At 31.6% G+C, this 27,790-nt stretch overlaps 1 protein-coding gene across 1 annotated transcript; it reads left to right on the top strand.

Annotated features, from left to right (window-relative positions):
• The first annotated feature begins 226 nt into the window (after nt 1-226).
• Nucleotides 227-27,273, top strand: LOC132926419 (uncharacterized). The gene is made up of 7 exons (XM_060990776.1): nt 227-834; nt 11,957-12,157; nt 13,204-13,437; nt 16,917-17,501; nt 22,961-23,614; nt 24,285-24,640; nt 26,654-27,273. The coding sequence occupies exons 2-6, from the start codon at nt 12,089-12,091 to the stop codon at nt 24,603-24,605; spliced, it is 1,863 nt and encodes a 620-aa protein (XP_060846759.1). The 5' UTR covers nt 227-834; nt 11,957-12,088; the 3' UTR covers nt 24,606-24,640; nt 26,654-27,273.
• The last annotated feature ends 517 nt before the right edge of the window (nt 27,274-27,790 follow it).

The raw sequence follows: 27,790 nt of genomic DNA, 5'->3' as shown, positions 1-27,790 counted from the left end.
ATAATACAAAATATCATATAATATACCTACCTAGGCAAACGGTTTTTACCGCGTGCAGCACCCGCGCGTTCGCTCGATGCCCATTTATGGCCGGTCATCGAGCGAGCGCGCCCGATGACCGCCAGCGCGCGGCTGGCCGGCGGATGAGTCACCGTTCCAGGACGCCGACTACCGAGAGCGCGTGTGCCGCCGCCGCCGGGCCGTTCGTCCGGTCGCCACACTCGGCAAAACGACACGCCGCGCGACGACAGCGAGAGTCGCGCAACGGCCACGCGCCGCGATAACGCACGCACGCAGAACCGAACACCTGACAAAGGACGACGGCGGTGGCGTCGTTGGCGGTGCGGTGGGGCGTCGGTGAAGAGGGAGAGCCGCGTCGTCGCCGACCTTGCCGTCGTTTTGTACTCCCTATTAGGTCGTCGCCGCCGGTTATCAACGCCGTTATTTTAACGAACGACGTTAACAAATATTATATCGTCGTCGTCGTTGTCCACCGCCGCGGCCCACGTGCCCACGACTTGGCCACCCGACCGCCTCTTTTGCGCGTCCGCGGCGACGAGTCAGTGTTCGAACCGCACTCGACGGTGCAGCAAGTTGTACACGCGATATCGTTATCCATCACTATATAATATACAGCTGTGGCGATTGGCGCGCACACGTGTTGCCGGCGGCGGGTGCGGTAACAACGACGGTAACAATAATAATATAACACAGTTATCACCGTCGTCACGTTTCGCGCGGACTTTGAATAGGCGATTCGGCCTGCCGCCGCCGTCAAGTCTTCCTGTGCGACCTCACCGTTTTTGGCGCGATCATACCGCGCCGACTCCGAAGGTACCTACCATTTACGTATAATATGCACCTATATATATATATATTATTGTATGTACGAACGTTATAAATTCGTCGGTGGACAGGTCAATGGAAATAATTGGACTCGAGTTATGTAAAGTCAAATATTGTACAGAAACTTCTTTGATTTTACAGTACTCCCTCGTTAACGCATGAACTCGACGGGACTGCAAAATTACTAGTTAAAAAAAAAAAAATCGTGTAATCTGATACAAATTCGCGTTATTAGAGTAGGTTAATTCGAATATTACGCTTATTAAAATACACGAGCAATTACATATACACAACAAGTTATATTATGCATATAATAAACATGTATGCATATAGAGGTTGTTTTACATTATTACATTAATATAATATGTAAATAAATTCTAAATAAAACTACTTAGCTAAAATAAAGATTAAGTGATATACATTATACATATAAGATATAACTATACAAGTAATAAAACGAAAAAAGAAAATAATATTTTTCAGTTCGTGTTAATCAACAAAACAACAACATGATTCCTAATATTTGTTCAAGTTCCGTGTAAACCGAGGAAATAAAAAACCTATACCTTACTGCCTTACTTGGGATCGGAAAACCGGTTCGCGTTATCCAATAATTAGTGTTGATCGAGTTCGTGTAAACGAGGGAGTACTGTGACTTGATGGATTATTGTTTTAATTTACCCCAAAAATAGCAGTCATTTTTTAATTCTTGAGGTTATTACAAAATTAAGTAGATACCAAGTTTATGCCCTGCACCTTTGGACTTTGGTTATAAATTTATAATAATATAACGGATGTCTTATTGACTATGACGTCTTCGTTCGTCGTTCGTGTCGGTGTTGTGTCCATAACTGCTACTAAGAGTGAAAATATTATCTGTGTGCGTGATTTTTTACGATACTTTAATTTTTAAGCGGCTTATGAGCGTGTAAAATATTATAATCTAAAAATTCTCGACATACCGACACAGAAATGACCTTACCTCCAAGTTTTGACAAATGGTCAATGACTTTGATGCGTATTAAAGTTATTTATACAAAATGTATTCCGCTGAACGCAAATTATCCTTGGGTGAGACGGGACAACACACACAAGTTCGACGTCTTCTTATCTTAGGTATAACACCGCAATGCCGAATTCGTATGTGTAATATTAAGTAGTATTATACATAATATAAGATAATATAGCACCTAATTATTTTACATTTTTCAAGACTATGATGATATTATTATCGTTTATATCCGTGGTATTTGGTCCTCGGCGATCGGTAGAAATACAAGTATAATATAATATTTAAATACCGATAATTTCAATCGGGGTTTTAATATTTTCTCGGTTTAATGATATTATACTGTACATAATATTATTATACACCATTTGGAAGAAATAAAAAATATATATATACGCTGATACTCATCACAGTTTTTGGTAAAACATCCATGTTTTACGTACCATGTTTTAGAAAGTAATGCAACTGATATATTAGATATTACATTACATTATTATTATTTATTATTCGGCGTACTTTCCCAAAATGATTAATGATCTTTTCCATAGAACTTTCTTCAATGATATGTTTAGTTTCTGACAATGATTGCTTATCAATGCATTTTATCTTCATAAAAAACTAAGAGCAGAACACTATCATATACCTACATTAAATGAATAAAAATTTAAAATTGAATTAAATTAACTTATTTTTCATATTTAATCCATTACTTAAATTCAGTATTTATAGAAATACTATATTGATCTTTGAGTTATTCGATAACTTATCATCGAACATTTAAGATAATAAGTTCATAACTATATTCTATAAATGTTTTAATTGTAATAGGTGTAATCCAGTAGTCACAATGTTATACATTTTAGTGATTAGGAATATATATTTTATGAGTGAATAATTGATAAATAAAATTAATTATAAATTATAATAATCATTTAATTGTTTTAAATACATTATGCATTATAGTAACTCGAAGGCTTTAACAACTAACTACAAAATACAAACATTTCAGCAAATATAGTAATATAGCAATATATTTTATTAAAATATTATCGATGCGATTCGAAACGGACGCTTTTTCCTGGTAAAAATATCTATTTTCATCCCAACGTATTAATCGATCTTATTAGTTATTACTTTATTAGTTTATTACATTATAACGATGTATAGATTTTAAAAATTTTAAAAAAGTTTTAGATTCCTTGTATATAATATTAAGTTTTTCAAGTGCCTTAAACGACTTTTAGGCTTATTTGGAAATAATTTTATTTACTGGTTAAATAAATGGAAACAATTGTTAATGGATATAAAAGTAAACATATTAAAAAATTCAAATTCAAAAATTATATATATTGAAAATATTTTGGCTAATTGGTAAAAATTAATTTAATCTAACCTAATGTACATAAAAATTCGTACTACGACTATTTAAACTTTAATGTTATCATAAGATTAATATATCATACAATATACATATAAAACATAAAGAATTTTGTTTGAAAATTTTAAATAATAGTTATTATAATTATAATTAATAGAGATAATTATTATATTACGTCAAATAATAAAGTTTATAAGTATATTCAAAAAACATAAATTTTAAAATTAAATATGTATTTATGAACACAATTATTACAATGATTACATTTTTGATTTGCTTTCTTAAAGTACATAAAGACGAAAACCAATTTTAACGATATTGGATTCACATTACATATAAATAAGTATTCGTTGAATCTGTCCAGTTTTTGTGTTTATATCAAAAATTCAAAAATATAATAACCAGAATTAAAAATTGGGTAATCATAAAATTAATCATTTTAATTGTGTTTGTGATTTTGTATAGTATATTTTAACTAAAAACTATAAATCAATAAATTCATTTTAATCTAAGTAAAGTCGAGTAAAATAGTTAGTTATTATACATTTTAATAATATTAAATGTGAAAAAAAGTTGTTTATATAATTATATTAATAGAATAAACGTATTAATTAATGTTCTCAATCTGGACTTGGCTGGCATCTTATAATAACTATACATCTCCACTAACTATAGCTAGGTTACTGTACCTGTAACTATACTTAATTATTACAAGCGGTGCGTTTCTAATACTCTCAACAGCCCTAGATATTGTAATGTATGGTCACTTTTTTATAAGACTTTCGAGATCAATATAAACAAGGAGTTTTTATTGAATGATTGTAATTTTTAAAATCAGCAAAATTGTCAAATTACTATAGGTATATTAATCTAATTTATTTCATCTACCTATTACGTTACATTCACAGATAAACTTTAAGGTACTATTGTATAAAACAATAATTTTAATAATTTATATATTTGATTACCTATTCAATTTTGACCTTAACAATAACATAAGTCATACTAATTTTCAATATTCAATTATAATATGAATAATTTAGAATTTTATAGTAGGTAATACGTATATAAACAAGAACTATTAATTTTTTGTAAGAAAGGATCATGTCCTCATACACTTTTTCTATAACTATGTGCATTCCACAACCAATAAGGAGATATTACGTACCTAATATGGTACATATTGATATTATGTGGTTACTTGATTAATTGAATTATGTCCTCTATTTATTGTCATCGTTGTATCCACGTGAAATATATCGCCAGAAGTAATGCAAGCATTCTTTACTCAGACTTTACGCTCGATACGCTTACATTATATTATACTGAATAAATAACACATTCATATTACATTTTTTATACATAGAGCATAGATGACATAATTAATAATAATAATAATAAAAAAAAAACTAACCTATTTAAGTACTACTTAATAGCTTGTTATTTACCATTCAACTATTGTTTCACCATGATAAATAGTAAATTAATATTTATTTTGGATCTGACTGTTCTGAGTATTTATAAAAATAATATAATTAATATTGAGAATGTAAAATATTGTTTTAAGTTCTAAGTATAGATTTTTACTCGTATAAAACGTTTCAAGTGGTTTAGTAATATTCAATAGATAACTAAAATTATAGTACACGATAAAAACGATTATATAAGCTTTAGTGTAAGAAATAATGTAATTGAATAGTTTAAATCAGTGTTCTTCTCAAGTCTTTCCGAGGTTTTTTAAGTTTCAAAAATGTCTTTCATTAGTTGTTATTTACTGTAATACTGTACTCACGAACAGTTTATCGCTAGTTTATGGAAACGTTTTAAAGTACTTACTTAAATGGGAAAATTTAATTTCCAAATTTATTGAATTTAAATGTCTACGTTGTTTATAGATTTTTTATAAGCATTTAAAAAATATTTGATGGTTGTTCATTAATAATTTTTTTTGTTGTATTTTTATGATTACCATAATATCAAATGGTATATCAAATTGTTTTTTTCAGGATTTATTGTTTGTTTTAATGTTGTAGAGTGAGTTGACCTAATACACAATATACACTGGATGAATACAAATTTTTAATTCCATACGTATGTAAGACAGAGACGTATAATATGCATGGGTAACGTCCTCTTTGAGTATTATATTTGTGTATAATAGGTACATACAAAATACCTATATATACCTATATATGCATTACAAATAATAATATGTATTAATAATGTGATTATAAACATAGACGTAGGAACACCTTGATAATATCGTATATATTACTGTATAAAACGCACATAAATATAATAAAATATATAGGTACAACTTTTTGGGGTACACGCACATCAACCCACCCGTTCGCCTGAACACAAACACGATGCCACCGCTACTGTCGACCGGTCGATGCCGCCTTTAATAATAATTTATTAATCCAGTTTTGGTCGTCGCTATTATTGTTATTTCAACGCCGTGTGCTACATCGTAATCAGTAATAATAACAATACAGCTAGTATATTATGATTATTCCTTATAGCCATATATAGGCGTGCCCAGATACTCAGACCATATTTTTTCCGTGAAGTTTTAAAATCACAGATTCCACATTATCTTACTGAAAATGACGATATGTATATTTTATTTTGACATTCAAAATATTAAGTATTATAGTATATAAGTTTTAAATATTTGACATAATTTTGAGAATTAAACAGAGATGTAATTGATGTATAAATATATTTTGAAAGTGGGGAAGAGGTGCTAAATTCCATAGGTAGAACTAGAATACTTTTTAGAAGGAGTACAGAAATTTACCAAGTAAGTAACCATTTAGGTTTGGTTACTAAATACCAAGCTACATTTTTTAATATCAAATTTTCATTAGGGAAAAATAAATAATAAATACAAATGCAAAACTATAATATTCATTACTTAAATTAACTAAATAGTATTACCCATTTTTATTAGAACGTAATTTTTTTTTAAATAATTTTTAATGTTGTTACCTAGTGTTTTTATCTTAATAATTCGACTTACGTATTTAAATACAAGTATATATTTAATTAAGATTTATTGTAACGTTAAAAAAATTTAGAATTTGCAGACTGCAGTATTCGGAAACCAATATATGAACATATTATCAAATTATTTGAAAACAATAATGATTACGGATTAAGTATAGCTTAAACTGTGATAATGACAGAACTGAATAAAAATAACTAATAAGTTATAACTTATAATATTTTTATCATAATAGAACCTGTATGATGGTACAGATGGTGCTGACGAGTACACATAGAATCAGAGGACATGATAATAATATTATTTTCCAATTTTGATTTTCTTTATGATAATTAAGTTTGGACCAAAAGCAATTCAATGGAATCCAATAAGAAAAAATACATCTATTGCACCTGTTATATTAAAAAACTATAAAAATTTCAGATTCTCAAGTATAAGATACGATAATGTGCAGTAATAATACGCATCATACAGGTCTATATATATATGTGTGTTATGTATGTCTAAAATAATAATATAAAAAAAAAACCTTGACAATATGCGTATAACAGGCTGTGGATATGCATATTATACAATACTAAGTATCTGTTAATGTCGCATGTACCTATATAGGTAATATGTTATGTACTTATATCGTATAGGTACCCCGTGAAAATCAAGGCACACTCCGGCAAGCGCGATCGATGACTCGGCCGTCGGGGGGTGATGGTCACAAGATACATAAGGTCGTTTTGGCGAGGGGTTGGAAACATGATCGATTCTCGTGAGTGTGTCATTATTCAATTTATTATGAAATATGCACACATATGATTGTTTGTATTATTGTGTGTGTGTGTGTGTGTGTGTCGTTACTATAACGCCACCGTCGGCCGTCACAACTTACGCGCGAGTGAAGTGACTATAAGTGAGTGTGTTGTTGTGCTTGTGCGCGAGTGGCAATGACTCGGCTGCGGCGGCGGCGGCGGGCGGGCGGGCGGTGGAGAGGCGACGGCGTGGGCGAAGTCGTCCTCGGCTATAGGTTAGAGCGCTATCGCCGCCGCCTCCGCGAAAAATCAGCAAAAAAATGTATATACGGCGAACGCGTACAAGAACAATCATCGCAGCACGTGCATAGATGTGTACGCCTACCTCCGACACGGTCGTGTACGATAATAATAATATATTTTAATAATGTAATACAGTTGTGCGTGGGAGGCGCGGCGTAGGGGACGAAACACGAAAACCGTTCGCGCGCCAAGGCATGGTATTTACGATATTATATTCGATCGATGGAGGTGAGTTCAGTCAAACGGATAATAATACACATATTATATTGTAATATATACGTAGGTACGTATAATAATATTATAATAAGAGATCCGTCGGGCGACGGCACAGGCTGCGAAGCATCTGCAGCGTACCGCCTGCAATAGGAATAAAGCGTAGGTAGATTATAATATTATTATGTACCGAGTCCGAGCGCAATAAATATGATATAAATTATCGATATTGCGATGTATATATTATTGCAGGTAGTTACTGTATACGTGTGTCGTGTGATTGGTTTATCGCGCACAACTATCGTCGAGGTATAAATTAATTATTTTTTAATTTGCGAACGATTTCCAATATTTCCATATTGGTGTATTATATTTCGAACGTATTTACCATTACCATACAGATAGTTTTTAACTAAACTATTAATTCCATCAGTATATAATATTACATCGACTCCGTCACAAATCGTTTAGTATAAGAGGCTTATTATCTCTCAACGACCAATCGATTTTACGCCGTCGTTTGACTGAAATATTATTTGCCAATACTCTGTCACCCATATTTTATATTTGTATGCATTATTAACGGAAATCACAAATTTCCAGTATATAGAGCAGTTTAACTGGTGACTTACTTTTGTTTTTATATACCTAATATACTAGCGAGGTATCAAATGAATTCTGATGGTTGCTTAAATCTTAACAATTTCTGTCAAATTATTGTTAATAGCTTCTCTTTGCCTTGGTCCATTTCCTATACTCGTTATACATTATAGTTTTTTTTTTGTGGCTTCACATTGTTTCAAAATGAATTTTCATCATTTAGACAGTTATTCTGAGTATTCACCATAGTTCTGGTGACTAAAATATTTATGAAGTGGAGTTTGAAAAAAATAATTTATTTTGAGTAAAAGAAAATCAAAATATAACAATAGGTACTTAAGTTAAGAAAATGCGATCATAAAATAATAGTATTACGCAATTCACGTGACAGGGCAATATACAGAATAATAGTTATTATTTGTCTGTCATCGTTTGCATAACCTTCGTACGAATCGTACGATGAATGAGTTATAAATACGTTGTATGAAACTGCCACGTATGAAAATATAATAACAACATAATATATTATATAAAATTTATATTGATTAGTAGTTGGGCGTTTTGGTTCAGAATTGTTGATAAAATATCAGACGCCGTAACCGACGGATTTTCTTAATTATGCCGTTTTTAAAAACAAGGCATTGAAAAATCGATGAAATAAATAAAGTATAATTTATTGATTTCAATTTAAATTGTAAATCATAGCAACCCAATTAGAAATCGCTTTCAGCCAGTGGGGCTATTATAGTATATTATACATAATATTATATTATGTGCACCGTCGACACTATATTAATGTTATAGAAACCGCCATAAACGATTATGCAGAACCTATAATACTGTACATTTTATTATTTTCAATCCTATTCATACCATATAGTTTATTGTGTTGTAGTCTAATTAAAATATTATATTACACAGTCATCCGATCAAACTAACCATGGCAGTATTGATATGGTATTTGCACGCCCTTTTTATTTTACATAATATTATTTATCATTATCGTATTGTTTTCTTCGACAATGTTCATAATAATATGATGACGTACTACGACAACGATGCGTGACGTTTCGTTAAAATCACGCAAGTGCTACGCACCGTGGAATCCTGCTACTATATTATTGTATACGCACACTCGACAAATAATTCGTGCACAGTATTCGTCAAAACTCACTGCTCTTCGTGATGAAGAGTCTCATCGTGTCACCAATATAACAATTATTGGGCCATTGTAATATTATTCTCGCACAGAATTGTACCTACGGTAAACTGATACAATTGAAATATTTTATATTTTTGTTTAAACAAATCGTCCAATTAATAATAATATTTTAAAAATCTGCACATTATTTATTAATAATAATAAATTGTTTGCATTCTAGAATATTTCCTATATAAATATTTTTTATTTTGAGTTTCGAGATTAGAATACAATAATAATAAAAATATTTAATATTGCTTGTGTAATAAATATGTTTTGTTTGTTCGTTATGCCAACTGCATGATTATTCAGATTATTAATTATCAAATTTAACCTAAGCTGCAGTATACTATAGTACACATAATACATAAGTAATATAATGGTTCGGAAATTATGGGATTCGCATATTTGTATACATGCACTTGTCATTACTGACCATAAGTTATAACAAGTTTCTATTAGAAACCCATTTTATACAATTATGATACTAAATACTAGAATTTAAAATGCATAATTTTACATTTTTCGACAATTTAAAAAAGTTGCATATTGTTTTATCTTAATTTATAAAAAATATTTAAATATTTCTACAGTTTCAAAATTTTCTACTATATAGGTTTTGGTAATGCCTGATCTAACCTAGGTATGGCAAATCTTTTTGATAATAACATGGTTTTATTATGACCTAGTATACTCCACGATGACGTATTATTATTTTTGTATGACCTGTTTTTTATTCCATTTCAATTATAACTAGGTACCTAGTTTATTTTGATAAAAAAGAAATAAGAATAATAGTTATAATATTATACTTTTATATTATAACTATTATAAGCATTAAGCAGATAATTAATAAGTTATAATTTATTTAAAAAAATTTTATTATATTAACGATTTTAATTTCTATAATTTCCGAGCCTTAGTAATATAATATATATTGTTATGAAAGTATTATTTTAACGAAACTATATTTACAACATTAAATTTTATTTAAAAAAATATATATTATTAGTCTTACACTTCTTTTTAAGAGTTTGGTGTGTAAATTTCAGTAAGTTATTTCGTGGCTTTTTTTTTCCGGTCTTGTTTTTACTTTTTATGAATATTTTACATACCTACTGTAAAAGTATGAAAATATTATTTTTTAAATATTCTATTCTGTTGGAAACGGCCGCCAACGTAGCATACGGACCGGTATATATTATATATAATAATCTAACCCTATACATTATAAATTATAATAATACTACGTTGGTGGTAAATAGTAAAAGGAATTGCATGATGTTTATTCCATTCGCCACGATAGTAATCGTTATCATGAAAATATATGAAAATTGTATATTTATTACTCAACTAATTAACTGTATAGTATGACTGAACACCATTATCAGTACCACCATCACATAAACACGACGTATCTCTATTATTATAGTTATTATTATTTCATGATATAAATCGTTTTAGATACCTAGTATTTATACTTATTTAACTGAAAAACATTGAAGTGGGAGATAGTAGTCAGATGATAATGCGATGTGTATCCGATAACCCTAAAACCTACGGTTATTGATAGGACGCATCACTATTTTATTTCCAATTATTATTATTAGTATTATTATTGATGACCATCAGTGTTCAGTAATTATTATAACTATTATTCTAACATTATATAACATCTTTTCTGAAGGTTGGATACAGGAGGATAGAATTTAACTTATACATTTTAGTGTAACGCAATTGCAAAGATTTCAATTTTACGTAATTAGAAGTAACGAAGATCTTACAATTTTTTTTCACTGAGAAATCATAAAAAGTTCAGTAAGACAATTTTTTTTTTTTTTTATGACTAAACTGATGGCTATAATATGAAATTATATATTATTTTAATTTGTTCATCATTATAATTATTATTACTATAGTATAATAATATAATATACTAAATAATGTGTATTATTAGTGTATATTTTTGTTATTTTTAAAGTAGTAAATTATATTTTTTCAAAATAATGATTAAGAAGTTATTATTTTTTGTTTATATAAATAAAGAAAATGGTAATGAATGTCGAAGTTCAAAAATCAAAAGTATGCAGAGAGTGATGATTATTTTTACTTGACTGTTTGAAATAAACTTTATGAATCGTAGTGGATAAATACGAGTATGTCATAACTCATAAAATTATGATTCTTTAAATTATGTCAACTGCTTTCAGCACTTACTATACTGCATGTATTCAACTTTAAAAAGTCATCATAACTGCAGTAACTGTGTCAGACATAATTGTATAACACATTAGGTATACACTATACATAATATTATATATTAAAAATTATAATTTTAAAACCTATAGTAGATTACTGATCAGTACAATATACTCATCTATTTATATAGCTTATAAGCAAAATTTGTATTGTCTTATCTATATGAGTTGGAAAGTAATATGTAAACATTTTACAAAACTAGTTTTAGTATAGGTTAATACTCGTATATTATATAACATTTTAAGGTCACAGTGTTGTATGGTTAGGTAGGTTATAGTGTTTTAGTCTTTAGGCACATTTTATTGATATTTTTATTTAAATTAAGTTCGAGTTACGGATTAGTGGTAGCAAGTATTTAGTGTTTTATTATATCTGTGTGTTACAATTTTTTTAGAATACGAAAATCGGCGACAGCTGCATTTGCAACGATTCACACATCTTTTGTTGTACAAACACCTGTGCAAAACGGTAGTAGCGAGGACGACGAAACGCGCGACAACTGCAGGCAAAGTAGATCACCGTGATCATGGCGTCGTCGCCTTTGCGGGCTCCGGCGGCGGCTGGTCAACCGCAATCGAGATTGATGGACATGCAAGTGAGTGACGGCAAAAACGGACTAGTTGTCAATATTATTTATATTGTGAATTTTCTTCAGTATAATGCAGATTGCACGGCCTTAGAAAATAAATTTTGATAATTATAAATAAATTATATGAACCGGGACTGTTTCTGTTTTTATGTGAATTCGTCTTTTAGATAGAACATTTTTAATTTTACCTTCAGGTATGGTCGTCTGATAATCTCAAATTGTTTGTGTAAAAACACGTTTACATATACGTAGGACAGTGATTATAGTCGTTCGGTAGGTTTTATAAGAAATATTTGAGAAATTTAATTTAAAGTTATCATAGGTTAATGAAGTAGGTATCATTTTTAAAAACAGTATAGGTATATACAAACGTAAAAGTTATTTATATTTTTTTTTAATTATATTTTCACATTAAATTTTATAATAAATATCAGTTATTAATATATTAAAAAACGAATAATTAACTATTCACTCCAATATATTATTCACTTCTAATTTAAAAGAGTGATGGACTCTAGCTCAAAAACCGTACTAGTAGTAATAACAGTTGTATCATAACATGTTTTTTAATATACCTTTTTATAATCATCCAACAACTATCAGAGACAAGTAAAATAATTTTCTCGAAGAAAAAATTCGGTCTTAATTCAATTGTAATTACTTAAAAAGTAAATGTCAAAAGAGATAGTTTATAACATTGAGCTCATAAATACGTACAATCTCATGAGTAATTTATATTGGTATGTATATTGTATATATAATAAACGTTAAATTATTATACTCGAATATACGATATATATATATATATGTTATCTATCGGTATTATAATTTATACCTATGTCCTATACTGAACGTTTGAATGGTCAGTTTCAGTTACATACTAACATATAAGCATCTATGTGGCTGATAGACAATAATAAACAATTAATAAAAACTCCTCTGTTTTTAAGCGGGTCACGGGTGAATACAATATACGACTAACCCAACTTAAAGTACCATGGATAACGATATAATATTATGTTTTACTAAAACCATGTTACGCCATTGTGCAGAAAAAGTTCCAGGAGAAGCATTTGGCCACTTTGGCAGCCATCAAAGGCAACGTCGCCGGGTCAACAACGTCGTCAACTACTTCTTCGACCAAAACCACCGGAAGCGGTGATTTGCCGGTGCCACCTGTTCGGCGAATCGTCGGCGCCGTTCCCGCTGTGCAACCGCAGCAACGCAGGCCGGCTGGATCCGGAAGCGGTAGCGATTCTGTCGTACAGGTCGACGTAAAGGGAAAGGTACGTTACAAGTGTAATATTTTTATTAACTACCTATTATAATATAATGTGTTCCTCGAACGCGCGTCGATTGTCGAGGAAAAAATAGCGAACGCAACTCGTTATGCACAGACTGTATAGCACAGTCGATATGACGATATTACCTGCGTGGGGTTTTATTTTCATTCGGTTTAAACAAAATTGTATTAGCCCGTTGTCTATAGATCACATATAATATCATCACCGTCATATAGATAGGTGACTGTTTATAGTAAGCATCTGCTGTAAATAGGTAATCTTGTAATAACATCGCCTGCAACATGCACTGCAGTAATCTTCACGTGCTCGTATTATTGAAAAAAAATATAATTTATTAGTTGAAATATCGAAATAATTTATTCGAGATCTTTTATAATATATGTCTATATAATAATTGAATTTTGGGAAGCTCAGTTCTGAAAATTGCCATAAATTAATGATAATTCAATCATTTATTTAGTTTTATATTAAATATATATTATTTAAAAAGACAATCATATAGTAAACGACACTATTTTATACAGTGATTAAAATTTGACCATATATTATGGAGAAAAGTGAGTATAAAGAAGTAAATTAGGTATAAATAAATTACAGGCTAATTTTTGGAAAGAGAGGACGGCAATTTTACAATATGCAGACCTTTTTTACATGGATTATTTGTCATAGAATCATAGTTTATTATAACTCCTTCTATAGTCAATATTGACAACCTCAATAACGTTTAAAGTATATATTTCATATATCGGGCATTTGTAACAAACAACTGTTTATTATAATATTGGTTTTTGAAGGTGGTGTCACAAGTACCCGTAAAAAATAAGTTAATTTATTCAAATAAAGTTTTCAGTTGCTATACTCCATCATAGTCCTTGTTAAATTAGCGAGTCGGTAACAGTACTTAAGACGTATGGTCTTGAGAACTATATAAGTATTCCGTATAAAGTTCAATTTTACATATTATTTTACAAAAAATTATAAACATAATAACTTTATAAGTTAAAATTTCTTATTACCGACAAATTCATTAGCTACTGATTCTTAATAAGGTTCATTGCTGTTAGTTAATCCTAAGTTTTGAATTAACAATGGAAGTTTCTCGGCATTTGTTTTATATCGCATGATACGATTTATAAATTATTTTTGATTAGTGTAGTACGATAATGCACAAACCTATGTATAGTGTAATAGGCTTATATCAAAAATATATTTTATGTTCACACGCTATCATCGAACGAAATGGATTGCTGTTGTGTTGCGCGGGCAATGCGTAATACGATTATTATTGCACAACAATTATTATGTTTATTACGATTTCTATTTTCTACCACTGACGACGATATCGGCGATATCCATCTGAACTATACACATGGCAAGTTATTTCATTGATTCTCTGCGTATAAAATATACCACAACATTGATAAAATATATTATATGGTTAAAAATATTACATTATTATAATAATATTATTGTATATGCAGTTAGGAACCATTCAGGCACCCGTTCTCCCACACATTGAATTACCTGTCTTGTGAAAGGGTCATAGGCCATATTGTAGTATAATATAGCTGATCAATGATCATAGACCAGTGGTTCTTAACGGGGGCGGTACCACCCCCTTGGGGGCATTTCGGTCTCTCTGGGAGGCTATAGTTTTGAAGGGGGCGTTGAGGGGGCGGTGAGCTTTTTCAAACGAAACAAAGAAATCGGTTGGACATTTGCAACAAAGGTGATCTACGTTTAGCTTTGATCAATATCGAACCAGACATCGCCACATTAGCAGCTACTCATCAGGCTCAGGGCAGTCATTGATAGGTATAATTTTTATACTTTGATTTTTTTTTCACAATTAAGTAAATCTTATTGTATAGTAAAGTAAAATTGTTTTGTTAAGTGGTGTAAAAAAAAGAGTTTTTACTTTAATTAATAATGTTATAATATACTGATGAATAAATTAATAAATATATATATGTATATAAGAAGAAAATTTGATTTTGCATAAGAGGGGAGGGGGGTGGGGTTAGTAGTTACTAGTTAGTTATTACGATAAAGGGGGCGCTGAACTAAAAAAGGTTAAGAACCGCTGTCATAGACCAACGTCAAAATTGGCTTATACACCCGTACAAACTCTCACTATATCTATCATATTCATATTCATCTATGTATATACGCATTTAGTACCAAGAAACCGTTGTTCCATCCACGTATTCGACGAACGTATGTTTATGTTAAGTCTTAAGTGCACTACGATAGTCGTTGCATAGTATCATCAGCGTTTTATTAATAAAATATTAAATTATATTATTATTATTTTTTACATAATTTAATAATTTATTATTTTTTTTATTATTTTTTCGATGTCGCCGTACCGAATATTAACCGTAACATAATATGTCTAGCACGGAATAACGGCGACGACGTATCAAATAAGTAATAACGTTTCGATTGTTCACTCGAAATCGTTTACTTATTTTGTTATTGCTCGATTGTCAAATGATATTTTCTATACTTACGTTACACGTTTTACCATAATAATTAACAATACAATAGTATAATAATGAATAGTATATTAGTATACAACTATTATATCACGGGTGTTTACTCCGACGCAGTGTCGTAAAGAATTTATCTAAAACACATATCTCATATTGTCTCTAATAGCAGCAGTAATAAAACATTTTTTTTCATAGTTTTTTTTATAAATTATTCGACGACAATATTGTATTACTTTAAACACATGGCTCATAGCTTCAACAACCGATTAATGAGCATCCACGAAGCTGTGTGTGGTGTGTAAAACTCGCTTTTTGTGTCTCCGCGCGTGCCGTTTCTGTTCGGGCGCACTTGCAGTGTACTATATATAGTACGGGCTAAGATTGAACGATACGGCGGTTGGGTTAACGGGGAGCACAGCTGCTTATTTCATAGGTACACATAATATCTTCTAAATCTAAATCATCGAATCAGTACACGGCGAACACGGAACGCTGTGTCATGTTGACAAATCTGCAGTTTATTTTTAAACAGGTATACCGCGCTAGATATTTACGGCGTACCTGCTGAAATCGTCGCGCCCAACACCTCGCTACCCACTCCACCACTCGTTAACGACATGCTCATTTCCGGTCATTTTAAATGTTACGAGACCAATTTCGACAATAGAAACAACACGTAGTACGCGTACAATACTTATCGAATTTAAAGTCGTACAATAACACGCGAAGTTTCGGTTCATTTCGACGTATATACTACGTACGATAGATTTCATGCGCTTATAATCATTGTACCACGACGGGCAAATACGGTGATAGGTATATATATTAATGCGCGTTACGATAATCGTTTGTGCAATCGCACGATATCAAACCGATTCGTATGCGAAAATCTGTCGCGTACGATTAATCGTATCGCATATAGTATCGCACAATCTGATTAACTTGATCACCTGACCCGGCGCGAAGGTACGGCAGCTGTTTGCCGAGCGGAGTCAACAGGCGCAGGGGCCGGGCTACCAGCACCACCAGCAACTTCGGCGGCAGCGGCGGCGGAGCCTGACGGGCCGCGACCGGTCTCGGCCGCTGAGACCGCTGTCCGGCGCGGAAGACGCGGACGACCCGCTCTGCAAGACCGTCTGCTTTACCGCCCCGTCGATGGCGGGCGGCGCCGGCCTGGTGGGCATCAACGGCGCGGAGGGCGGCGACGTGCGCGGCGAACTTCTCGCGCTGTTCGGCCGGTTGCCCAACCTGGGCGGACAGCTGCTGTCGGAATCGTTCCGCGGCGGAGCCGGAAAAATGAAAACCGCCCAGTCGGCGCCCGAGCTCAAGTGGTTGCTCGACGGCGGCACCGGTACCGGCAGGGCGGGCGGCGGGCCGGGGCCGGCGCCGGCACCTCAGCCGCCCGGGGCTGCTGGACCCGCCAAGGGCGGTGGAGTAAAGAGACTGGCGGCACCGGCGGCGGCTACAGGTGGTGACCACGGCGATTACGGCGACGGCGACGGCGGCGACAACGACGACGACGGCGACTTCGACGACCAACAGAGCCAACAGGTCATTATCGTCGCAGTATAACGACACGGGCACGTTGCATGCGCATGCGCAAAGTATATAATGTTTAATAGGATACGTCGTGACGTTAGCGCGTCATAACACGAAGTCCAACACGTAATTAATTATTATTTGTAATATTAGTGGTGTGATATAGCGTGTGCTGTGCTGTGTTGTTGTAGAGTGTCGTGGCAGTCGTGGCACGGTAAAAGTAGTAACGCCTACGACGCGTTTAGTCGGTGGCGTCACAAATTTGTCGACACCCATGATGATATGGTATACAAGTAAAAGAATATACACCTGTGCCGGGTTGCATCAAACGTTGCAGCGTTTAACGTTTAACGATGATCTGTTAGCGCCCTAACGAATGATTAAAATTGTATTCATTCGTTAAACAATCTTTAAACGTATTCAATAGTTTTATTTGGCCGTTAAAATATAGGTTACCATAGCTCATTAAACTAATGGGCCGATTTCGGCTCTTTAAGTTTTAATCATTCGATAATCCAAGTAATCCAACAGTTATCATGTGTACGTATCAGTAGCAGGTACATAGCGATATCGCATTGAGTAATAAGAATATTACTCTATGCCTTCTTTTCTGTAAAAAACTTAAATTTCTACACAAATCTTGGTATCATGTTTATTATCAATGCATTTGTATTTTACGATTTGTGCAACCCAAACACGTAAATATTTAACGGTTCGATAAAACTATTCATCAAATAAATTTAAAGTTCGCGGTTTCATGCAACCCGGCATTAATATAATTGATTACGTAGTACGTACAGTCATTCGCGCCGAATACAGAGTTTTGGGTAGCAGATCATATTTTGTGGGGGTTGTACCTAACATATAAATACATAGGCAGATATCGGTGGTCATAGTCGGCCGCCCCCACAACGCCGCCTGCAAAAGTCACCAGAGCCCCTATTTACGAATAAAAAATAATCGTAAATTTTGCTATTATTTTGTATTTTTGTTGTATTAAGGAAAAAATACCACATTATTGTTTTAAATTTCGAAATGGTCGAGTTAACGATAAAATTAACTTGTGTCAGGTGAATTACGTCGACGTCAGATTATAGCCTACGATTACCATTGACCTATAATAAGTTAGTCAATGTTGTTAACATACAATAATGATATATTATTATATTTTATTTTAAAACGTTTACACTTTGCCTAAATACAACCCCTTAAAAATGGTTCGCTTTCAGCAGTATCTTTATCAAATACATCCGATTTTTAAATTTCGTTGAAAATATATTATAAATATACATTTTTATATTATGTACTTCGGGCAACGAGAAAAAGACACGAAAAAATGCGTGCAACATTCACAACATAACACAACATTTATACAGTCCATCAGCACATTTGTGTGTCGTAGCTACCAGGGTCCCATGCAAACGAGCGCGGTAGTTAGCAACCGACAACGCATTGTGTAGTTGTAGTATGTAATATATTATTAAGGCTGTTGAAAGCGAACCATTTTTAAGGGGTCGAATTTAGGCAATATTCGATTTCCTCCGTGAGTTATGTGTAACTGTGTGTGTTGAGACTGATCATTAGTGTGCGTGAGTACCTCGTACGATTTATGTAATTAAAGATAAACTACGGCTAAGAATTATGGAAATCAGAAACGTACATACGCGCAGTCACGCGTCACTAATATTTGCGATAAAAAAGTTTTTACATGAAAATCCCAAAAAGGGAATGAAAACTCATCACCTAGTACTAAAAGTCCGATTTTTAATTTTAAAAATAAATTTGAATTTTTTATTCTTTTTTCTAGGTTATGTAGGAAATGGATTTTCAATTGTTGGTATTGTTTAATAATTACTATAATAACAAATTAATTATATTTATATTTAATTTTTTTTTTAAATTCACCTTACAAATTTACAGATCTTACCTTTTCAAAATTAATATCGGACTTTTGTTGCTGGGTACATTTTTTTCCGTTTATTGCCGTTATTTGTCTAAATGCACGACAAAACGGCCAGTTTTCAACAGCCTTAAAGGTGGTGGTGTAGCATGTTCTAAGGAGTAATATTTAGATGACAATATTTCGTATGATATGTTGTTTATTTGGGCCATGTCAATTTTTATATGAGTAGTAAATGAACATTTGTGTGTGTAATCCATTATCACTTTTGGTAGAATGTAACTTTCGCACGTACACGCACATGTCAAAATGTCGTAAAAAATAAAATAACTACCTACGTATATTTTTGTTTGCATAAGTATAAAATCTTCTAAAAGCAGTAACATTTCCTAAAGATTGTAATTTTGAAAAAAAAAAAAATAAATTCATATGATTTTGGACTAGAATATTTAGGAATCATTCTATTTTAAATCGGATGTCCCTAGAGATTACTAAGTAGGTATACAAATGTAATGTAATTATTTCACGATTTTCACGGAATTTTCAAATCAATATCATAATATTATTATAAGTTTTTAAAAGTTAAAATCAACTTCCTAAATAACCTAGATACTTTGTTAAAAAATGCATACATATACTAAAATTTAAAATTGAACAGTATAAAACGTATACAAAAATACGTTCACATGATGGTGCCAACTTTCAATTTTTTATTTATTATCATAATATATTAAAAATGCACTCTATTATTTCTACGTATTGAATGCTATAGATACAAGCTATAGTAGGCTTAGGTAATTATTAAATCAAGTGATATGTATTAATTTATTTTTTCATTTTAATTTGAAATCAGATCCTTCCCCTCCAAAAAACAAACGATAAACCGGCGTTTCGTAGTTATTGCTGCATTATATTCACTGTTGTTCGTTTACTATTTTTCTAGTAGTTATTGTTTACGTTATTTCAAGTATTTTGGTTAACGACTTTGTACATATTATACGTATATTTTGATGCGGATTTTACGAATGTAATACATATAAATCAAGGCAATTTGATTGAAACTTTTTTTTCTATCTGTATAACATATTATATACGTTTTAAAGAATAATATATTTGTGACGCCACTTGTATGTAGTTATTTTTCGGATGTATGTGAACTTAATGAACAAGTTTTTTTTTTAATTCGATGATTAGGTTAACTAATAAATCGACACGGAGCTTAGAACACTTGAATACCAATGAAATTGCACCTTACACCATCGACAATAAAATCTATAACAGGTATAATATTGCCTTCGATATATAATTTTATCGTTTAAAAATATTGTTTTCAGTTATTTGGCAGTAAAGTTTGTATTATACACTTAATTTGGTTACTAATATTTTTTGTTCAATATTATAGCTATAAGTTTTGTGAAGCTTGCAGCAATTCAAAATTTTAATTTATTGTAAAATATAATATATTACAATATTAAATGTTTGATTTTTGTTCAAGTTTTGATACAATTTAATATTATTTGCAAATTATTATGTACAGTATTTATTTAATTTTTGTTGTTTAATGTTTTGTACACTTTATATTTGAGAGTATTTTGTATTAATTTATTACCGATATAAGCATTAGAAACTGGTGAAGTGTAATTACATTTTTTTTTTGTATATGTTTATTGTTTGTGTATAGATATATGTATTAATACTTCGTATATTATGTTTTTATAAAACAGTATTTTTAATTCTTTAAAAATGTATTGTGTAAGCATATTATACATGTACCATAGCTTTATATTGTATAGAGAATTTTGAATATTTTTCTACGATAACTGCTTTGTTATAATTATTATTGTCAACTATGTTGTCTATGACGTCCTTCTATTGATAGAAATATCAATACTATTCATGTTGTTATGCGTGACTGACTTAACCTGAAGTATAAGGTATTATAAACGTGAACTGTAGATGTGTAATTATATTTGAATTAAAGTATAAAATAATTTGGTACCTATTGAATTTATAATATATTTGTGATTTGTCGGAGTTGTCATTATGTATAGTTAGTATTTAGTTTGTAGTGGACGTAAAATATGAATTTAAAATGTCAAATGTTGCGTTGTGTGTGTACTCACTAATTTTCGTAAAAAAATTAAATAGGTACTGACCAAATAGCATGTCATGAAACAGTTAATAATTGTGTCGTAGTTTGCATTTAATTTTCTTTATCGGGCTTTATAGTTGTATATATTTTATTATTTAGTACTTACCGTTATACATATAATAATATAGTAATAGAGTAGGTAGTAAAATTGTAATTATTATTTATTATAATATAATTATGAGACGTATAGTAGTATTAAAAATAGCACAGTATATAATGCATGTACGTGTGTCATATTATTGTGTGAGTTTATAAAAAAAAAAAAAATCAAAACAGCACTAGTAAAAACTGATAATATAATAATATGCATAAAATATTATATGAATAATAATAATAATAATAGGTGCTTTTATCCACTAAGCTAGATAAGAATATACTTCGTACATTCTGAAATAAATGTAGATTCTTATCTACATTAAAAGGTCCTTCCAAATTGTTTTATTCTTTTAGTTTTTAATTTTAGATATCGTAAATTGGCATATTCATTTATTTTTAATAAGAAATAATAGTAAAGATCTCTCACAAATGATATAAATGATATAATTAATCAATTTTTGATAGTTAGTTTCTCTCTTGATCAAAACAAATAGAGATAGTTTAGTCTTTAGTATAAACTTTAACAGGTAGGTATACAATTTAACAAGTATTATATTTTTTAAACGTTCATAATAATAATAATATTATAATTGAATAGAAATAAAAAAACATTGACACTGACCATTTGTTTTCAAATAATGATTTACTATTAAATAATTATTGTACAGTTTTAAAAGTATTCAAGTACAGATATGGAGACGTATTTTGAAAATATTTAAATACTCGGTAAAAAGGTATTTATAGGTACTTAATAAGATATTATAAAATGTTAAAATTGTGTTTTGTTTATCTTGTAAATCAACTAAACCGATATAAATATAATTGTATTACTCCTCGACTCATATCCCCATCTTTGTTTGGATCTAATTTACTAAATTATTGTTATAAAGGTACGATTTTTATCTATTTTAAAATTTTTAATATTTATTTTTCTTTTACGCGAATAAAATATTAACATTAAAAAGATTAAAGTAATTTTAAATTTATTTCAATTTTAATTACAGATACTTTGAGAAAGTATTTAAAATAATAGTTATATATTTGAGAGCTTAAAAAGTATTTGAATAATTTTACTTGACTACTTTATAAGACTGTATTTCGGTGATAGATTATTAGCTATTATATCATTAGACTTGTACATGTAAATCATCGATCACATGATTGTGTATAAATTACACTAAAAATGTAAATAAGAATAAAAATAGTTTTCAAAGTTATGACTATTTAAGTTTAAAAGTTTAAAATTATATTTATAACCATACTGTTTCTATGACTCGAACGATGTGTATAAATGTATAATGATTAGTGTTTTTTTGTCCACAGCAACAGTTGCAGCGGCCGGCAGGGCGAATAAACAGCAAAACAGCGACGGTCGTGAAGAAACCATTGGCCACGGTCAACGGTAACGTCGGCGGAGGCGGTGGTGGCGGTGGCGCCGGAGTCGGTGGCGTGGGCCGTGTTGCTAAAAAGCCGGTGGCCGCGTCCAACGACTCCAACAGGTTGCTATTGCCGCCCGTCGTGCAGCCGACAGTGATAAACGCGCTGGCGGCGGGTGCCGGTGCGGCCGCGGCGTTGGCTAGCGTTAGTGCGGCCACAGCGGCCGGAGCTCAGAAACCGTTGGTCAGGGCGGCGAAACTGCCTCAAAAGCCGGCCGCTCCACGACGCGTGGCGCCACTGCCGGCCAAGACCTCCCCCCGACCACCGGTCGTCAAGCGTACTACGCCCGCCGCGGTGTCGCCCCGACCGCAACCCGTGAAGCAGCAACTGTCCGCGGACAGAGGCCCGCCCGCCAAAGGCATGGCCCGTTGCCCACTGTGCGCCAGGGACTTTGCGACCGACCGGCTGCCCAAGCACGAGCAGGTGTGCCGGCGCACGCGTGACCGGGACCGCAAGCGCAAGGTGTTCGACACGAGCAAAAAGCGGTTGGAAGCCGTGGCCGCCGAAGCCGGTGTGGACGTTTCGTCGTTCAAGAAAAAGGTCGGTAACTTATGTGGTACATAACAACCAGTTAGTCTATACGGTCATAGTATCGTCGGTAGACTAAAGAAATCAAATTTTCCCGGTATAGACAACATTTACCGTGTCATAAAGCGCTATTAAGATTATAATCGAATGTTGTATGGAGTTCTTCTTATATGACGACCGACAGACTAAAAAAATCGTGTATGCAAAAAAGAGTCATAAGAGCGGAGGTCAATGGAAAAAAAAAACTTGAGTTAGATAATTTAAATGTGTATAGTATAAATAGTATAATTATTATATCTGTAAGTCGAGTTTTTATACATTGGCTCCGACACCTTTGCGAGATTAATTAAATTAAGAAATATAATTTTTAACCAGTAAACGTCCTATAAAAATGCGAAAGAGAGAGACATTCGTGGTGAACACTTTTCTGTCACATCTGACGCTACCACGAAATGAAAATGAATTACTTTTAACCTTTCGTAGATGATGATTTGATCGCAATAAAATATGAATTACGCGTTTTGCGTTTTCACTTCCCCATTCCACCCCGATGCTCGCCCCGATACTCAGTTCTACCTGCGCGGTGTGCGCCACTCGAATGGAGTGCGCCCCGTACTGCCATAACCATTCTTCCGTAACCCATAAAAGCGGACCTAACGTGTGCAATTTGTCTTACGTGCAGAGCCAAAAGGAGGACCAGCGAGTCGCTGAGAAACTCCAGAAGAAGAAGGATGCGTGGCGCCGAAAGCACGACCAACTTGTGCGCAACGTGCGGGCCGCGCGGGCTGTGCAGCGGCACCTGGCCGCGGGCGGCACGGTGAAGGACTTGCCGCCGGAGCTGGAGAACGCGGCGGCGGACCAGGACGACGAGGTTGACTCGGACTTGGTAAAGTGCCCGCACTGCGGACGGACGTTCAACGAGGCTTCCGCCGAGAGGCACATACCTTTGTGTGCTGACCGGCAACGGAACGCGGCCGCTCGGATGCAGAACAAGAAACGGTGAATTTCACCGTTTTCACCGTCGCCGCCACCACAACAGTATTATTATTATTATTATTATTATTATTATTTATTAATTACTATTAAGAGGCCTCGCTACTGCCGTCAATTTGAGCTCAAAATTAAAGTTAGTTTAAAATTTCCGATTTTGATTCTGAAAAAAAATATAATCAGAAAATTATCTATAGACTGTACGGAATGTTTTGTAAAAATTAAATCTTATATTCTAATAAAGTCTTAATAAAAACTTAAAAATATGAATTTTTCAAATCATAATATTAAATTTAAAATTAAAATTAAAATTGGAAAGTTTCGTACGATCTACAGACAGCGTTCTGCTTGAATAAAAATTTTTTTTCAGAATTAAGATCAGACAACGTTAACTAATTTTAATTTTGTCAAATCAATAATAAGTAAATTATCGTAATAGATTCGTATAGTGAATTGTTATTCTTATCGAGTTATTGACATGTGCATGCGCGTTTCAAAAGCGTTAGGAAAACCCTAAAAAATAGTAAGGGAAAAAAGGAAAGTTTTAGTAATTTTTACGTATAATCTGTTTTTGACAAAACTTTTATATTTTGCTGTAACTCAAAAACGATAAAAAAATACATATGTATATACTTTATGTATATAATAGTACAAAGTGTAAGCGTTTCGCATTTTTTATGCTTGACCGTACAAAGTGATCTAAAACCTCATGGAACACTTATTACAACTTATTGTTCAATTCCAAAATTATTTTTCTGTGGACGATCTGGAAAAAAGGAAATGAGAATCGCGCTTTACAAATTTACACCATGATTTCATAATATTATGCAACAAAAACAAACACAGCCATCCCCACTATAAATATTAAAATTATTATTGTTTAAAAATGTTTCTTCTTATTAATAATTACATGTTTATTTCATCGTTATTAAATAAAGTGATGTAAATTTAATTATTTTAAATGTTCGTATGGGAGCGTATATTTTATTTCAAAATCAAAATGATCCGTGGACCCAAAAAGGTTGAAAACCACTAACATATTTTACCCAAAGTGCATCATTAATAATTTAATATGTGAATGATGATTATTGATCACCAGTTTGTTGATTTTCTGTTAAATTCATTTTATAAATACTGACGATAAAAAGTAAAATATAAATATGAATATTTAAAAATATTAAAATTACACGAAATTTTAGAACGTTTCGGATGTCTATAGATGTTGTTATTGTTTCTCAGTTGTTTGCATTTTGATAAATTATTTAAACAATATTAAATATTATAAATAATTTTAAAAATCGTTTATAATACTACACCTTCTTTTTAAACAAAATTGCTGGGTATTATATAAGACAATATATTTGTAAGTTTCCAATTTGGCGTTGCGCGCTGTTTCGTGTCATCGTCTCTTTTTTAATTCATTTTCAATATTTTTAATTAAATTTCGTCAATTAACATCTTTGAAAACATTTTTAAAAAAAATGTTCAAGTAAATAGTATTATTAAAAATTCAATTAACTTCAAAATTAAAATTAAATCAACTTTTTATAATTTTTTTTTATTAAATAAATAAATGTTTATGCATATATAATATACTAATATCAATAAAAATATAAACATTAAATTAAATACCGTTTTAAGTGCATTTTTCGCATTTTAAGACTTTAAGTGCATAATAATTCAATGATCCAAATACAATATAGATTTCTGTAATACCTAACGCGTATTTATAATAAAATTCATTTCTAGCTTGACTCATAATATAATATAGAAAATCGAGCATTGTAATTCATTATAAATTATAATTGCTTATACCGTCGTTCGTCACGTTATTTTTTGTGCAGAAATTATATAGTAGAGCTATTATATATCTTGTGTTTTTTTTTTCATATTTGTATCTCTATTGCGTTCGTATATTTATAGCGCGATATAGTATACTACTCATAACTCATAGTATTTATTATTATTGTTGTTAAATCTATGAAAACGAACTTATTTAAGATTGTATCTATTATACCGTTCTAATAAAATATTTAATAATTGTATTTTTATAATTTTCAGACATCCATTTAACAACACTATTAATGACAAGAATGGCAGTGATGAACTCAATCGCTGTAGTGCTGTACCTATTATCGCCACTGTGATCATTTATGTCCAACTTGAATCTACCTATATAGTCTGTAGACTCAATAGCATTGAGTCAATATATTAATGCGTATCATATTTTATTATTATACAGTTTACAGTCTTAAAAGTAAAAGTCGAATTTATTATACGTTAAAGTGTTAAACGTACAAACAGTTAGTACAAAATGTTTCCACATTTTTCAATCAGTCGATGTACAATGACTGTAAGTTAAAATAATATTATTATGCAGATTCCAATAATTGTATCGTGAACTATGAAGATTATAATGACATCATATTAAAATGTATAATGTTATCTCAATGGTAAACCGCCTTCTTCATAGAACATGACGTATATTGTATTATATTGCCTACCATAGTAGTATTTATGTACTAGGTATTTACTTTTTTTTTTTATTATTATTTTATGATTAATGTTATTTCTAATTTTATTGATCCATCGTAACTGTAATTGATGTATTTTTGAGGTTGTTTTAGCCATTTATCGATTAATCAATTAATTTATAATAAAATATATTATTTTTTAAATAATGATGATTAATGTGTTACCTTATCCTGTTATAAATTTTTAAAAATCGGTTCTGATGATGTACCACTTGTAAATACCTATTATTAATTAAAACTTATTAATATTTCAAATTTTTTTTTTTTTTTTTATAATATCAAGAAAAATGCTAAACTTTACAAATGTTGTACAATTTTACTACATCTATATCCTTAAAATTAATATTCTACTACTTTTGCATTCAATTGTGCTTAAAGTCAACGATATTGTTATTATTCGAGCACGAAAAAAATGTTTGGTTAATCTAAATTCAATTTTAGATACATTATCTGTAAATTATAGTTCCCTATGTATGGCATTGCTGTATTATTAGTTCCGGATACTATTATTTTATAGTTACCACCACAACTAAATATTGATTAGTTGCATTCCAACTATTTCATATACGTAGTTACTAGTTAGGACGACTAATGTTCTAATGCATTCTAACTGAATTATATAGGTAAAATAACTAAAATTGTCTGTCAATTAATATATTAATAT

The sequence above is a fragment of the Rhopalosiphum padi genome, chromosome 3 (genome assembly GCF_020882245.1).
Source record: "Rhopalosiphum padi isolate XX-2018 chromosome 3, ASM2088224v1, whole genome shotgun sequence".
Taxonomy (NCBI): domain Eukaryota; kingdom Metazoa; phylum Arthropoda; class Insecta; order Hemiptera; family Aphididae; genus Rhopalosiphum; species Rhopalosiphum padi.
The sequence above is the reverse complement of the archived record's forward strand: the minus strand, read 5'-3'. Positions and strand labels throughout refer to the sequence as shown.

What these genes read in the sequence shown, in the direction of transcription:
- LOC132926419 (XM_060990776.1), top strand. Translation starts at nt 12,089, where the DNA reads ATGGCGTCGTCGCCTTTGCGGGCTCCGGCGGCGGCTGGTCAACCGCAA. An exon ending in AGGTCGACGTAAAGGGAAAG is followed by an intron (nt 13,438 to 16,916) that starts GTACGTTACAAG and finishes CCCGGCGCGAAG; the next exon opens with GTACGGCAGCTGTTTGCCGA. An exon ending in TTTCGTCGTTCAAGAAAAAG is followed by an intron (nt 23,615 to 24,284) that starts GTCGGTAACTTA and finishes TCTTACGTGCAG; the next exon opens with AGCCAAAAGGAGGACCAGCG.